Source organism: Gymnogyps californianus, chromosome 5 (genome assembly GCF_018139145.2).
Source record: "Gymnogyps californianus isolate 813 chromosome 5, ASM1813914v2, whole genome shotgun sequence".
NCBI lineage: Eukaryota > Metazoa > Chordata > Aves > Accipitriformes > Cathartidae > Gymnogyps > Gymnogyps californianus.
Genome location: NC_059475.1, coordinates 45,506,141 through 45,522,143, shown reverse-complemented (window position 1 = coordinate 45,522,143; position 16,003 = coordinate 45,506,141). Strand labels below are relative to the sequence as shown.

The following is a 16,003-nucleotide window of genomic DNA, read 5'->3' as shown; positions in this document are numbered from 1 at the left end:
CGGGCTTCATCGTAGTGTCTCGGTAAATACAAGCACAAGGATGTGAAAGCACAGAACTATTCTTTAAAATGCTCTGGCCATGACGTGGCCTGTCTTGATCTCCACTTGAACATCCAGGCATTAAGTTTGCTGGTTTAAGTCTCTTAAGAGTGAAGTTTGTACCGATTCCTAGTTACTGCTTGTCATTAAAGACGTTTTGCCCAGAGAGAGAGGACCGGTGATGTTTAAGAAATAAAAGTGAAACAATGGTGTAATTTTTTTTTGCTCAAGCTAATAGAAATAAAAGAGCTTTTTTACTTTCTAGCACTGTTACTATCCGTTTCTTTCTTCCTGCCTTTCCTTACATCTCAGCACATCCAAACACTTGCAGCTGATCCCAGGAGCTGACTGCAGCTGTGGCGATCATAACCGCACACCTGGGAAATCTTCCTCCTCCCTGTCCCCCTGTGCGCAGGCAGGTTACGCCGCAGAGCAAGTCGCTTCTCCCACTCGTGCACATGGTCCCCGGCAGCGCCGCTCCCCGCGGCAGGGCCAGCGCCGCGGGCCCGGGGAGGGCGGCTGAGAAGGGAGGGAAGCCGGTGGTGTGGTGCCAGGGGAAGCAGCAGTGGTCCAAAGCTGGTTGGTGGGTTATTGAATGCTATGTTCCTAAAGGGTAAAATAGACCAAGAGGAAAAAAAAAAAAAAAGTAGATGTGAGCATATGCTGGAAAGGGAGAGAAAAGAATAATCCTCTGAGTATCTTTAAAAATCATCATAATTTTATTTGCTGTCAAAACCGCTTGCATACCTCTGCTGCTATCGTATTTGCAGTATGCTGATCCAAAGAAGTGAGACATCTGATAAAACTAAATTTTCTTGGCTGAAGAAGACAGGAGGGAAATTACTCAGAAATTTTAAATAATAATAATTAAACAGCAAGTGCATCTCCCATGGAAGGACCTGGGAGGCACCCAGCTGTGCAGAAGGCTCTAGGAAATTCAGACTGCTTGTCCGTCCCCAGTACACTCCTCTGCATTGGAGCACGGTTTGATTTTTTTGTTTTGTTTTTAGTTTTTCGTTTCTTTAATGGATTAAATTATTATCAATCATTATCATCCGTTATTAACGAATTAATTTCATTAATCATTTATTTAATAATTAAATAGCCCACTCGAAGGGACAAGCTTCAGTACCAAAGTCCAGCACATGTGCACCTCGAGGGGGAGGCGGTCAGGAGGACACGGAACGCCCTATTTACGCGGGATCCGTGGGACGATGCTCCCACCCGCGCGCCGGCACCCCGCACCGCATCCCTCCCCCCCCCGCCCGCCGGGCGCCTCGCGCAGCCCCGCCCCGCCCCCGGCCCCGCCCCCGCCGTGACGCACCCGGCGGCGTTGGTCACGTGTGGCGGAGGCGGAGGCCCGGCCTGCCGCACCCGTAGCCGCCGCCATGCCGCTGCCGCTGCCCGGCCGCCCCCGCCTCGGGCAGGCCCCGCTCCTGCCGCCGCTGCTGCTGTTGCTGCTGCTGGTGGTGGGCCCGGCGCGGCCCATCTCCTTCCAGCTGCCGGGCAAGGCGCGGAAGTGCCTGCGGGAGGAGATCCACCGCGACACGCTGGTCACGGGCGAGTACGAGATCGGCGCCCCGCAGGGCTCCTCCACCGGACCCTCCGCCAACCTCAAGGTGCGGCGGCGGCCCGACGGGTGGGGAGCGGGGGGAAGTGGGGGTAGGCCGGGACGGGCGACGTGGCCCCGCCTCCCCGACCGTGCGGGGGCGGGGCGGGGGAGGAGGGGGGGGGGGGGAAATGGATGACGCTTTTCCACGCGTGACACCAACCCACGCGTGGGTTTCCAGCGGGCTTGGCCTCCTGCCTGTGGCACGTCGGGGGGAGGGATGGGGCAGGACTCGCCTTGTGCTAGGGGCCAGCAGCTCGCCCAGGGGCTCTGCCGTCTGGGTGTTGGGTAGCGAAGCGAGCGGGGCAGGATTTTGGCTGGAGCCAAGTACAGGCTTTTTCATGCCCACAAAGATCTCGTCGCAGCGGCCCGGCCCGCCAGCCGCCGTATAATCCGCACGCCGAAGGCCTTCGGCGTGCGGATTATACGGCGGCTGGCGGGCCGGGCCGCTGCGATAAGGCCGTCCTGAGCCTCCTGACAGCGTGTGAGGAGGGAAGAGTTACGGTGACGTGGCTTTCCAAGGGCTCCCTCCCCGCGTATTGCCTGGCACGACGGGATGGAGCAGCAGGCCGCAGGGAAAGGGCGAGGTGGGGGCTTAGAAAGCAGGTCTTGGTACGCAAAATGGCTGTTCCCATCTTGCTGTGTCGTGGCTGGCGTGGATTTTAAGGAGGCGGGTGTTTGCTATGGAGGAGAAAATGATCCTAAAGGATCTTTAGGGAGTATAGGGGAAGGGTCAGCAGAATATATGTGAATAATACATCTACGTGACAAGCAGCTATTAAAACTTCAACAGCTGCGCTTTAATTCTGTCCACAGTCTGCCTTCCCTAGGCTTTCTTCAAATTTCCCAACTAGCTGAGTAAGGTCTGTTGCTATGTAATCAGTTTGTAACAGCTTTCTGTCTTTTTTTTATTTCTGTCTAAGCTCCAAAGGTTTCAAAAGTAAGCACGCAAACAGAGGGGATGGTCTGCTCAGGAGTCTCTGAACTCAGTGTTATTCAGTGAGTATTTGAGATATCCTGAAATCAAGTTGCCCTTCCAGTATCTGCCAACAGACACCCGAAGGCTTTGGGTTATTGGCAGTTGTGCTTCGTTATGGCTAGAGAAGGCTGTTTCTGGAGTATTGCTCTCTTTAAAATCTTGTTCTGCTGTGTATGGTTACGTCATTTGTAAGAGGAAACTTGTCTGTGTATAGGCAGAGCCAAGCAGCTTTAATGCTTTAAGTTGTTGCTGTAGTATTTGCCTGGTAAGGTGCATGTATTTCAGATTGAGTGCCACGTTCCTATCCGTCTCTTACTGCTCAGTGATCAAGCCTCCTGGTTCTCTGGTTGCCCACTCTTAGGTCAACTGACCCCACAGTCTCTTCCAAAACTTACTTTTATGACAGAGGACTTGTCTAGGGAGGTGATGAAGCAGTGAATCCCATGCTTGAGTCTTAGTCTGGCTTTGCTGCTGAAGCTGGTATCCAGGTAGGACTGCTCATGGAAGTTGTATTTTACTGGAACTGTAAAATAAAAATAAAATAAAATAAAGTCAAGTCCTGTGCTAGTTTGAAAAGCTACAAAGGAGAAACAATAATCTATGCAATTCTTGCTTTCCTTCTTATTGTTCAGGTATGCTGGGGCCTCCCAACATGCTGGGCCTGTGCTGTAACACCTCTGTTAGGTGCATACTTCTTTTTGTGTCTAAGTTTGTGTGGAAAAAGTTAGTTCAAGACACCAAGTCTCTAGGTGGTCTCGCTCCTTCTGCACTGGATGGCCTGCTTCGGTCCCCTGGATCGGGCCACCAAACGTAGGAGGTTGGTAGTTAATCCTGGCCAGGCTCAGTACAGTTCCTGCCGGTGAGCTAAGTTTTGTGTGTGTGATACCGCAGCGCTAACAGTGGCACCCTCTGTTTTGGAGGCATCTGCGGGCTCTGCCAGCTGGCTGCCGAGGGGCAGCGTCGGGGCGGCTGAGGTCTCGCTTGGGCCCAGCCACGTGCCTCTGCCCCATTGTCGCGGCCGGCCGTTTGGGGAACCGTCGGGCTGTTTGTCAAGGGCGAACAATGCCCTGTCTGTAGGGGATTGCATTACCGTAAATAACGTTAGAATAGCATGAAAAATCCCTTTCAGGTCAACTCCCCCACAAGTGTTCTGGCTGGGCTATTAGCAGCTTCTCCTGCCCCCGCACGCCCGGCTGAATGGGCAGTGTATTTGGCTGATTTGGGCAATGCTATTCAGTTTTGATGAAAGGCGCATAGCAGAGCTTTTACTGTCCAGAATCCTGTTCATGAGCAGGCTATTGCTAGAGCTGCAAAGGGCAAAAATGGATCAAGCTGCATAATATTCTCTAGCTAAAGATTAGCTCCAGTGTCTACAAAGCCCTAAGGGAATAGTGCTCAAAATAATAGGGACATTTGAGAGCTTTCTGTGCTGTGTTCTTGTGACCGCTTCTTGGGATGGAGAACCCAGTGTGCAGATTATATGGTATCACGCTGATGAAGCTAACATCTTGGTTAATCAGGACCGCTCCATTAAATTGTGTGTGCCGTATGGTGGCCAAAACATATGCTTTTACGTTGTGTCTGCGTGGTCAGGTGTGGACAGTCCTGTACTCCAGCGGGGCCGGCTCACTTGAGCCGAGTGCCTCCAATAGTCTGGTGGCTTGTGGCAGGGGGATGGCAACACAGCTGCCTGTGTCTGACTGCGCAGGCCTGCTTTCATCTGCTCGCTGCTTGGATACAGGTAGAGCTCTGAGCAGGAACTGCAGCATGGGAGAACAGTGCTCCTCGTTCTCGGATGCTGACAAATACCACATGGTGCAGGGGCAGGTACAGCAAATCCTGTAACAGACAATTACGGGATAATCTGTATGTAGAGGAAGCTTGTTCCTAAAGTCTTGCCTGCTATGGTTTATACCCTGAGGCATGAGGATTTATATACTTTATTATGTTTTCCTGCCTAATGCAGCAACTCTCATTATCCATGTGAAGGTCCGCACCTGTTCCGAGACCAGCAGGCTGCTGGCATCAGTGGTGTCCCATGGCAGGGAGTTAATTAGGTGTTCTAATAAGAACAAAGAAGAGTGTTTCCTTAGAATCATTTTGGGTACGTAGCCCTTTTGTATGGCCTTTGTGCAGGGGAACAAGACTGGTTTTCTGTTGTAAGATGGAGTAAAGGAGAATGTCTGACTTACCTTCTCCATACCACAAATTATTTTGTGTACTTCTGTCTTACATACCTTTAAAATTATTCCCAAGCTTTTTAGTCTCTTCACCTCTAAGACTTTCAAAAACCCGTAGTAACTTTAGCACCCAAGCTTTTTCAGACATACCTGTTGAAGGATAGATTTGAGGGAAACTGGGAAGCATTCCAGTGGAACACACACTGTTGATTTTCACGCAGTATCGTAATGCCTTCAGTTTTTTTCACCCCTCTCCATGGTCAGAGTATTTCAGCTGGACGGAGCCTTTAATTGAGCACAATAATTCTCAAGTCTGCATCATGAAATGTGTGTCCTTTTTTTTTACTCTTTGTTGAAGCATTTTTGTACACCTACAGTTTTTACCTATTCTTAGTAATTTCATAGACTTAGCGCAAAGCAATTATTACTCTGTCTGTGTAGTCTGAAGTGGCCACTTTTATGGATCTTGGCACCCAAACCTTGTATAACTCAGGGCCACACTGATGGTTCATTTCTAGAGGAATAGATGTGCCCTTCTCTGTTTCATCTTCTGGGGAATGAGTCTTTTTTGTCTCATAAGGCTTCTCCGTATCTCTGTTGCTATGGGAATTTATGAATTTTGCTTGCAAAATGAAGGCAATGAATAACAGTTTGGTTCAGCTAGAGTTCCTAAATGTAGTCTGTGTTCAGGGGTTATAGGAAGAAGAGGAATTAATGTGGTTTTCGGTTTTGGGGTTTTTTTGGTTGGTTGCTTGCTTGCTTTTTGGTGGGGTTTTTTTGTTCAATCTAAAAGTCAATAATTACCTTAGAGGCACTCTGACTTTGTCAGCTCCTGGAGTGGGATGAGAGGAGAAATTGATATAGTCGCGAGGAAGGAGGGCAACTGTTAAAAGGAGAAGGCAGCAGATCCAAAGGGGAGGCTAGCAGAACTCTTCCTGCACAGGCAGCGTGAGCCTGTGGCAGCGAAGCACTGTGTTTCTTACCCTCGTTGTCTCTCTTACAGATAACTGACTCAGCTGGGCACATTCTGTATGCCAAGGAGGATGCCACTAAGGGCAAGTTTGCCTTCACCACTGAAGACTATGATATGTTTGAGGCCTGCTTTGAGAGCAAGCTTCCTGTGGGTAAGTGAAGTGAAAGGTCTGTTGGCTGCTTATAGCTTCTGATCAAGTTCACGTAGATATGTGGATTAGGGGTATGGGTAAAGTGATCCTGAGTGTGGTCCATAGAACACTTTGACTTTTAAAGGTGATCTTCAGGAGGTTGTGGGCAGTCTTGCTGTCGGTGTTGCATTTGAAGTTAAGTAATCCTCTGCGGCTGTCGTGTAGAGCGCTTGGGTCCTCTGAAAGGGGAATCACGTGTTCCTCCCGTAGAGGTCACCACAGTTGCAATGAGTGGCAGTACTGGGGAGCAAACCACACCTCTTTTGCCCTTTTCATGCTTCTCCCCATCTTGCAGTCGAGCCAGGACAGAGCAGGATGCCATCATCTCCAGGACCCTGTCTTTTTCCCCAGCTGACCATCTCTCTCCATTTGGTGGAACGTGATCTCTCCGCAATGTGTACTTGGCAGCAATCCTCCGTTAGGTTAGCAACCATTTTCTGGGGTTGGTGGGGGTGTGTGTATAGAGAATGTGGCCTTGGTTTGCACCCGCAACTGCTCTCTTAAGTGGTCAGTAAAGGAAAGGGGAAACGAGCAGGACGTCAGCCTTGCATTTGTGCTGCAGGGATGGTTGCCTAACGAGCGCTGAGGCTCGTTTCCTGTGAGTGTGACGCATGTGCTGCTTTGAGTGGCTGGGCTCAACTTCAGGACAAACGTGCTGAAAACAGCCAACACGTGGGCTCTAGTCTCATTTGCGGTGGTGTGAGCACGTGCAAGTTCGTAGGTGCTCACATCTTTTCATGGTTGCTGTCAGAGGTCTGCTCCCTGGACCTGGTTCTTCTTAGGTCTTATCCTAAAAGATTCCAGAGCATTTCACAGAGAAGTCACTAGCAGCATTGCTCATGTCTGTTGAAAGGCAGCCTCTGTTTTGCTGTTCTGCTCCATGTATAAGATACAAATAGTTTGCAAGTTGAAGAGAACTTTCCAGAAAGAGAAGGCTATGTTCTTTGCTGGGATTGGGAAGGATCTGGCTTGTAACACCTCTTCTATAGTATTTTACAGATAACAGTATTTTACAGTGACCCCAAATGTTCAGGATTTTGCTTTTATTTCACTCCAAAGGTACGGCTTCCAAATGCTCCTTAACGCATCGAGACATGCAGGCACTAGTGACTCATCTGGGAGTCACTCATGCTATTTACTGTCCAACACCTGGGTATTTGGGAGGTGTCCAGACAGTCCCACAAATCCTTTCATACCTTCCATGTCATCACACACTGAAGTGGCAAAGGCTTCTTTCTTTAGTTGTGTCTAGACTCTTATTTCAGTGCTTGTGACCAGAGGTTTCTTGCCTAGACTGAGCCCCTTACAGCTCTTTTGATTGTAGCAAATGTTTGTTCCCTGGCTCCCTTGTATTGTTGCAAGCTTGTTTTAAAGCTTTCAGTACTGATGAGGATAAAATATTTCAGAGTGCAGCTTCTACCTGGTGACCAGTGGGCCGTTGAGGTGCCAAAATCTAGAGCTGTTCAATTGAGCAGCTGGATCCTCTTCTGGAGGCTTTCTCTTTAGGGGCCTCCAAGCTGCCAGTTTCTTTTTGGACGCAGGTGCCCCAAATTCCTTGCTAAAGAGAGATGCTGCATGGTGAGTATCTCCAGATTTCCCATGCCTGTGCTGGAAATCAAGGAAGTATTAAAGTAAGGGAGGTGGCACTGTAGGCTTGATCATCTGCAGGACTTGGTTAAGGTACTGTGGAAGAAGTAACCACGTCACAAGGAAGTGCCTTGTTTCCTCTATAAGGTCAGCATGGGAATAGGGGAACTGACCAAGTGCTGTTTTATCCCCATGTTTCCCATGTTTCTCTTTAAAGGTGTTTGGGTTTTTTTTCCACAGTCTTATCAAGTAAGTGGTCAGGACTTACTTGTAGTGCAGCAGCCAAGGAGGATGTTGGTGGAGTACTGGAAGAGAAAAACTGTTGGTAGAGGAAGCCCAGAGCCGTTGGGACCTGAGGGGTCTAAGCAACTGGGATTTCTCAATCCTTAACCACAGAAATGAGGAAGAGGAAGTGAGAAGGAGATCCTATTTAGAAGGTCTACCTTATCAGAGTGGAGGAGTTCTTAAGGTGCTTCTTGGAGCTATGGGTGTTTGCATGATAGGCTTTTTTCCCTCTTCCAGGGTGGAAGAGTCCTGTCTTCCTGACCAGTGCTCTCTTCCCAGGCACGCTTACTCTTGCACCGTACACTAATCTCTGAGAAGAACAGCCTGGCCGGCACTACATGCTCCCATGTAGGGCTCTTCCCGTGTGCTCATCTTTACCCCTTTGCTCCTTCTGTAATCCTTCTCTTCCCAAACTTTAAGAGTGTTATGGCTCATTTTTTCTGGAATTCCTGTGGGAAAATTTTTTTACTTCCAGTTCAACTATCCTGTTTTTCCACTGACTTTGCAAATTAAGAGCTCCCCTAATCTCCCAGGAGACAGTTCTGTGCTCATGTGAGATGACCTCTTGAAGACCTCCTGGGGGACATAGGTATCAGTTTAGTTCAAGATCTCTGGGATTTAACTGTTTTTGCTGCTGATGCAGTCTGCTCTGGTGAGCCCTGGCTGCAGCAGGAGCAGGGAGTTACTGAGGATCTGATGAGCGTGAAGGGAGCTGCCTAGTGCCTTGGGCTCAGTAAACTTGTAGAAGAGCAGCCTGAGTTTTTCCAGGCCAGTCCCTGACCACGTTAACCTCTTGCAGAATGTCTGCTTTCCATCCCTTTGCACCTAGCAGCTCTAAGTTTTCTACTTTCTTACTGCCTCTTGGCAGCTCTCCCTTCCAGCCTGACAAATTAATCCTTCCAGTTCTGTTCTCCTGTTCACTGGCCTTTTCATCTTTCTCGTATCTTCCTGGAAGCTCCCGCTCTCCACCGAAGTTGCTGTAATTTAAACAATGTTAAAAGAAAAACTCTCACTGAACTGTGTGCTTTGAATTTTCTTCTGCAGCTACTGTTGGCTGTCCTACCTGCCAGTCTCCAAGCATGCTGGTATATGTATGGCATAAGCAGTCAAAACTTGTGGTTGGAGAAAGGAGCACTGGGTGGTTGTATACAGCCTGTCTGTTAAAGAACAGTGCTGGGATTTGAGTTTGTTTTTACAGTAACGGGTCTTTTATAAGAAAGCAAAAAAATTCCATCCTAATCCTGATTTATCCATTGGGCTCTTACATAGCTGGGTTTGAGTTTTGAGCTCCTGTATCCCTCAGGAAATTTAAGAAACAGTTTGTAATTGATATGGACCATCTTGTCAGTAGGTTATTCCATGTTCTGCTAACAGTTGAAGGTGGAGGTGATTCTACTCTGGTGTTGAAGAGCTGTTCAGTGGGTAGAGAGAAAATTTGGGGATGTTGTACTGAAGATCTGGAGTATCTTCCTAGCCCTGACTGGAGTGACCCAGTGTAACCTGTACATTGAATTTGTTTGTGGACTGAGGGAATGTCCACCTGGCAGCCTCCTAAGGCAAAGTGTGAGTACTGGACATGCTCCTGAATAAAGACTCTGAAATTCATGGTATAAGTGAATTCAGACCTTGTGTTTTGCTGGCAGCCAGCTGAGGACAACTGTATGCCCTGAAGTGCTGGGATTTGGGAATGTGTTATGTACAGACATTTCCTTGGTGGGTGGTATACTGGAATATGATACTTGGGTTAGCTGATGTGCTGCATTCTTTAGGGTACCTTATATGCCTATTCTAGATATATTTTTTTTTTTTTTTTCCTCTTGTGAATGTTCTCAGATGTGACAGTTTGTAGCAGTTAAAAGAAGCTATCAGCCATAGGTGTCCCTAGCTTGGGGGCTACAGCCTTAACAGATACCTACTGTGTTGCTGACTGCAGCCTTATGCTACTCACTGTTTGTGCAGCTCCAGCTGGCAGTTCTCTGAAGTGGCGTTTTCCCGGCTTCAGAAGCCTCCTGCCATCTTGGGGTTTGCATTAGCAGTGTGAATCTCGAACATCTGAGCTGTTCTTTACCTGAAAAGATATGTTGGTAAAGGGATTGCCTTTGTTTCTGCAGATGCTGCAGCACGCGAGGGTCAGTAGTCCCTGTATGCCATATTCCTCAATTAGAGCAGTTTATCTTCTGCTCCTTTGAATGTAAAATCATTTACAACCCCAGTAACCTTGACAAGTTGCCGGTGCACTTCCTGCTAGGAGGAACGTGGCCTTCCCAGTTGAATATTTGTCCCTCTGGTGACTTGTCCCTCTGGTGACTTTTCCTTCGCCAGGCTGTCTCAAAGCAGCTGGTATTCATCTTCTAATCCTCTGCAGTTTTTACAGTGATTTGCATCCTACGCACACTTAGCGCTTTTAGTTACAGCTTGTTCTCATTATCTTTGGGAGGCTCTCCTTCAGCCAGGATTTATTGTGAAGTCTCTGTATTTTTAGGCTGGACTGTGCTGCCTCCGCAGTTAGCTGCAGACATGGAGGGAGGGGAGGGGTGTTGTGAGTTCTTCCTCAGTGGTGGGGAGAGCTGGTGATTTCCTGGCAGGCTGAATATTTTGCACAATGAATCCTTTCATTATGCTTCCAGGAACAGGGAGGATGCCGGACCAGCTCGTGACTCTGGATATGAAGCATGGAGTTGAAGCAAAGAACTACGAGGAGGTATGTCCCCTGGCTGCCTGCACTGCAGGCTCCCCTTTCCCAGCACTCACGTGATGCCATTTGTAGATCTGGGGCTCATGATGGGAAGCTGTTTTCCCAGCGGTGATGAAAGGCTGTCTGCAACCTACAATTCCAGGGAAGCTTTATGTGTAAGGGGATAAAAAAAAAGACAAACATCAACTAAAAGTAATTCTGTGCTCTGGGAACTGGAGCCTAATGTGTGAATTTCTTTGCGAGGACAGCGTGACCCAGCTTCTGGGCATAGGCATTAGAGGCAACAAGAGACTGAGAGGTGAAGTTTCCCCAGCCCCAGCAGCGGAGGGTGTTTTAGGTTAATATCAGATCCTCCTAAAGGTCAAGTTGCATTGTTACTGTTCTTACCTTCCTGACTGTAAGATGTACTGGCTCAATAGCCCTGAAGTGGCGCTTGTGCATTTCTAAGAACTGGCGGTGTACCAATGTAAAGGTGTTTGGCAGAGTAGTAGCTGGTGTGAAATGGGTATTTGGTTTGAAGGCGTGACATTGCAAATAGGCATAAAGCCTAAACGTTTCCATCATAGGAGGACATAGCTTTCTTAGACCCAAGAGCCAGCTGTGTGGAATAGCAGTTGCTTTGTGGCTGGGACAGTCCTGGCTGGTTTGGATGCTGAATTTTGATGGCTGCTACTATGCTTTTGGCTCACTAGAATTTGGGGTCAGTCATCCCCCAGCACAGAGCCTGTGCCTGAGAAAATGAGAGTAGTTGGCGGAGAAAGATTCCTGCAAATGATTGCTCTGTCCACTGCACACAACAGCATGGGAGATGCCTTAAGGAGGAGAGTGGGTAGCAGAGGAGGCTGTGTATGGTGCCAGTTAGAAAATGAGCAAATTTCTGAGATGGGCATGCTGGAGTTTTTATATCCTTTTGAGCTTTGGGCTAGCTGGTCCTGCGTGGCTTAAGTCAGTCTAGAGCACATCCTACGTGGAGAGTAAGAAAGTGCTTGGGGTCACGGAAGAGCAGAGCAATCATTGCATAAGGCAGGCTAGAGCACATCCTACATGGAGAGTAAAAAAGCGCTTGGGGTCAGGGAAGAGCAGAGCAATCATTGGGCTGGCTGTCTGGCAACCAGCTACTGAAGGATTACAGGATGTTGAAATCTTATGGGATGACCCCTGAGAGTGTAACTGGGAGGATTATGCTGACTACATTTACAGAGTCTCTTTAAATACAACCCCACAGCATACTCTGAGTTACATTACCGTAGTGCTACCTAGAGGCATTGTCCCTATGCAGAAAGGTTCTCTTATGCCTGTGTATCTACATACTCACTGGTTGTACTGATACAACTGTCTTGGAATAAAAGTAAGTATCCATTATGCTTGTCAATGTAGTTAGATCAATGGAAAAGGTCCATGGACAAACATGGGAAAAAAAGAATTTAGACTTGCAGTCCCACCTGATACCAAATGCAGATCTTGGCAGCACTGGCAGGTGTCCTTGACTTTTGAGGACCTCTGAGTGGCAGACTGTGTTGAACCTTGTTGAGCAGCACGTCTGCAAAGGACTCAAACTGGTTTACTGTTTGTACAGCTGCTACGGATGTTTAGCCACACTGCTTTGCAGTGTGTTTTCTTTTTTTCGTCCTCTCTCTCCCCAGGTTGCTGTAGTATTTGTGGATTTTGACTTGACAGGTTGCTGTAAGACCTCAGAGGGGAGGACTGTTGCTCAGGTTTCTCACCTAGAATTGCTGCTATTTTGAGCCTTTTGCTTGTGATATTCATCTGCTGTAAGGTACCAGTGACCTGTCTTCCCCTCCAGTTCTTGTTGAATTTCTGCGAGGAGCCTTGATGCAGGGAGCTGAACGAGGGTCACTGATACTGTCCTGCTTGTGCGTGGATATGTGGAGTGAGAGGAGGGGTTATGTCCAAGTCTGGCTTCGTAAGCTTTCATAGATTCAGACATTCTTGGAGCAAAGCACTGGGAGAGTGAGCTGGGTTAGAAAACTTAACTGCATGGCAGTGTCATACCTTAGTTCTCTGGGGTAGGGAGGAATAACTTTCTCCATTCAATAAGTAGAAATGAAGGTAGCAAAAAGTGAAAAGACTTTTCAGAGGGCACCAAGAAGGCTTGGCGATCTAGATTCCTTTCCAGATCAGCTAGTCCTTGTCAATTCTTGGCTATAGCATGTCTCTTTGTATGCTAGGGAGAGTTAGGCTTTGACAAATCTTGGAGTGGCCCCTGAGAAGTTCAGTGGAGTTGTCTCAGTTGTTCTGGTGGTCCAGATGTTCCTTCTAGGATGATAGTGTTCTACCACACAGATGCTTGGTGGGCTTTATACGAAATCCCTTGGAGCAGCTGTGTGTATTGGCTTCACTAGGGATGAAAGAGGTTCCAGGATGTGCATCTCGGAGTACATGCAGGACTAAAAGTAGCTATCAGATGTTTCTAGCTACACCTATTAAGAGCAGCTGAAGGGGGAATGCAGGATGGAGCAGACAAGCCTTGGTTTTTCCCAGTGGAACCTTTGTTGCCTTCTGTGAATGAGGAAAAGTGCCCTCCAGGAAGATAATGGAGCTGGTCAATGCAGGGTTAGCTTGTCAGCAGAGCTGCCTGAGACCTTGTGTGTGTTATAGACCTGCTGCTCTAGCTGTGTCAGCAGCGCCTGGGCCATAGGCATGCTTATGCTGGTGCCAGTTTTTCAGCAAAGCTCTGCTGCAAGATAAGTGTCCAGGCCACAGGGTTTTGTCAGTACAACCTATTGGCTAGAAAGCAGGTGGGGTTTAACCTCCTGTTTCCTACCCCTCCTCACAAACGCACTTGGAATTGACACTGCTGTGCTGGCAGAGCTGTGATATACAGCTCGCCTCAGCATAAAAAGCCTCAGATGACTGCTTGATGGCCTGCGGCTTGCCAGGATACGCATGTCATGTGAAGACCCTTCAGTGAAATGTCACGAGCATCTCTTCAGATGGGCTCTGACGCCTAGGCAGCTGCCTCTGGAAGCGGCATTTCAGGGATGCCTGCACCCTGGGTGCCCTGCTGGCCTTTTGGCACCCGGACCACTGAGGGATGCCATCCTGCGGCTTATGTCTGAGTAATCCTGTGTGGCAGTGAGACTGGTGGTGAGCTGCAGGTGCTCCATGTGTTTTCTGTAGTTTCCTGTAGCACATCTTTCTTCTGCTGCATTACTCGGGGACACGGCATCTGGCCTTCATGGCGGCGGCCTGTCACGCGTTGGTAATAGTGACAAATTCTACGCAAGAACCAGAGTTACCCAAACCCTACGCTGTAGCAGTGGCAGGAATTGCAGTTAGCTTCCTTTGAGTGATGTCCTTGTGTCACAGATTTTACATAACGTGTAGTTAGGTTACAGCCAGGACCCAGGCAGGGACATGTGTTTACACATTCAACTTTAAATAGTTGCTGTTGTGGACTATGCTTTCTAATTGAATGTCCTGTGGATTTTTCTTTTGGGATACAAGTCTTGTGACTTGTAGGACTGTGGGTTGCATGTTCTGCACAAAAGTGATGTCCTATAAAACCAGCTTTTATAAGGGAAGTGTATTTTTCTTTTTCTTTCAAACTGGCTCAAAGGCAGCCCGTCCCGTAAGTATTCCAGCAGCGTCACCTGGTGGCTTGAGGCAGATGGAGCACTTCGTAGCTGCGCGGTCCCTGCCAAGAGTATGTGCTGCACTTGAGGTTATCAGTCTAAGTGATAAAAGCCCCGAGCTCTTGTGGGTGTAATCAAACCACTACTACTGGGAATCAGGCTGCCCGGGCTTTCTGGGGTGTGTGGCAACAGTTAGCAAAGTTAGTCTCGGTGCTAATATCCTGTGTGCCTATAGAACAATATCGTATGTGTGTGTAAGTTAGTCACCTGTATCTCAGTCTGTGACTTCTATTCACTGGAGGTTTAGTCATGTGGCAAGCTCTTCTACCCACTCCTCAGAAGCCAACTGTGAATAAGATGACATTAGGCCGAATAAGGAAGAAATGTGCTTGCATGCATACTGTGCTCCTCTGTTGTGTAGGAGGGGTAGTAGGAAAGTGTGTTTCAGAGAACAGGTGGGAGAAGTGATAGTGTTCTAGGCAATGGTAGTTTCTGGCTTGTAGAGGTGTTTCCCTAGGGGAAGGATGCCCCAGATCTGTAGTATGTGAGGAGGAGTGGTTCAAACTGGCAGTAAAAACCCATGTGGGAGCTTTTGGGTTTGGCCCAGTGATTGCCTGACTCTTCTGTTTTCTAGATTGCGAAAGTGGAGAAGTTGAAGCCTCTGGAAGTAGAATTGAGGCGCCTGGAAGATCTTTCAGAGTCTATCGTTAATGACTTTGCCTATATGAAGAAACGAGAGGAGGAGATGAGGGACACAAATGGTAAGAGACTGTGTGCTCCTTCAGAGAGATGGAGCTCTAAGACCCCTTACTTCTGCTGAATGTGTTATTAGGACAGCATTTGGAGATCAAGCAATTATAGTGGTCTCTGCCTGTTCTGTTCCTAGTAAGGGAAACCTGCTGATACTTCTCTACCTCTGAAGCAGTCACTGAGTCTTTGTGTGTCCCAGCTCTAGAAATAATTTATTTCTGTCTCCATTCCTAATGTGAATTACTCTGTACCATTTAATGTTGCCCATTAACTACAGTTTCGCCTTGTTCCCTCTCATTATCCTTCTCGTTGTTCCCTCTGCTTTTATTCTCAAGTACTGCTGGTGCTTGGGTGCCCTTGCCTTCATGCTGTATGGTATCTTGCCTTTGACGTTTCGCAGGGGTGGGGAGAGAGAAAATGCTGGGAACTTTGCCCTCTTGAGGCGCATCTTGTGATGTCAGACTCCCATGCAATCATCTGTTGTTTGTTTCAGAGTCGACAAACACCCGGGTTCTATACTTCAGCATTTTCTCCATGTGCTGTCTCATCGGACTGGCCACCTGGCAGGTTTTCTACCTGCGTCGCTTCTTCAAGGCCAAGAAACTGATTGAGTAAAGGAGCAAGTCCTCCTCCCCCTCCTCTCAGATCCAGCTGGACACCGCTGGGACCCAGCCATGGCCCCCTGGAGCCATCTCACAGATGATACCCACTGACTGGAGCTTTTCTGCAGGAACCTGGACCCTAAAGGGGGAGGGGAGCCTAAACATTGGAGGCAACGGGGGACTTGTAAAATCCTGTTGGATGTTGAGGGTGGGGGAGGTTGTGATGGGTTTGGGGATTCCTGGGGCAGCGATTAAATAAAAAAAGATGTTTCCATGACAGCTGCAGCAAGTTTTTGCGCTGTCTGTTCTCCTTTTATAATCTTGGTTTGATAATGTCTCCCATCTGTCTGTGACTGTAGTGTTACTCTGAGCCACTTGACCCTGCTGAGCTCTTTAGGTGCCATGCAGCTAGCACCGGGGCAGAGCCGGGGATTCCCTGTTCTGACCAGCTGGGATCTAAGCCTCGTGCAAACGGAGGTGAGTGCAAAGCAATAGGATCCATCATTCCAGCAGGGCCT

At 48.3% G+C, this 16,003-nt stretch overlaps 1 protein-coding gene across 1 annotated transcript; it reads left to right on the top strand.

Moving 5' to 3' along the window:
- The first annotated feature begins 1,412 nt into the window (after nucleotides 1-1,412).
- Nucleotides 1,413-15,696, top strand: TMED10 (transmembrane p24 trafficking protein 10). The gene is made up of 5 exons (XM_050897528.1): nucleotides 1,413-1,658; nucleotides 5,811-5,931; nucleotides 10,470-10,543; nucleotides 14,768-14,894; nucleotides 15,377-15,696. The coding sequence occupies exons 1-5, from the start codon at nucleotides 1,428-1,430 to the stop codon at nucleotides 15,496-15,498; spliced, it is 675 nt and encodes a 224-aa protein (XP_050753485.1). The 5' UTR covers nucleotides 1,413-1,427; the 3' UTR covers nucleotides 15,499-15,696.
- The last annotated feature ends 307 nt before the right edge of the window (nucleotides 15,697-16,003 follow it).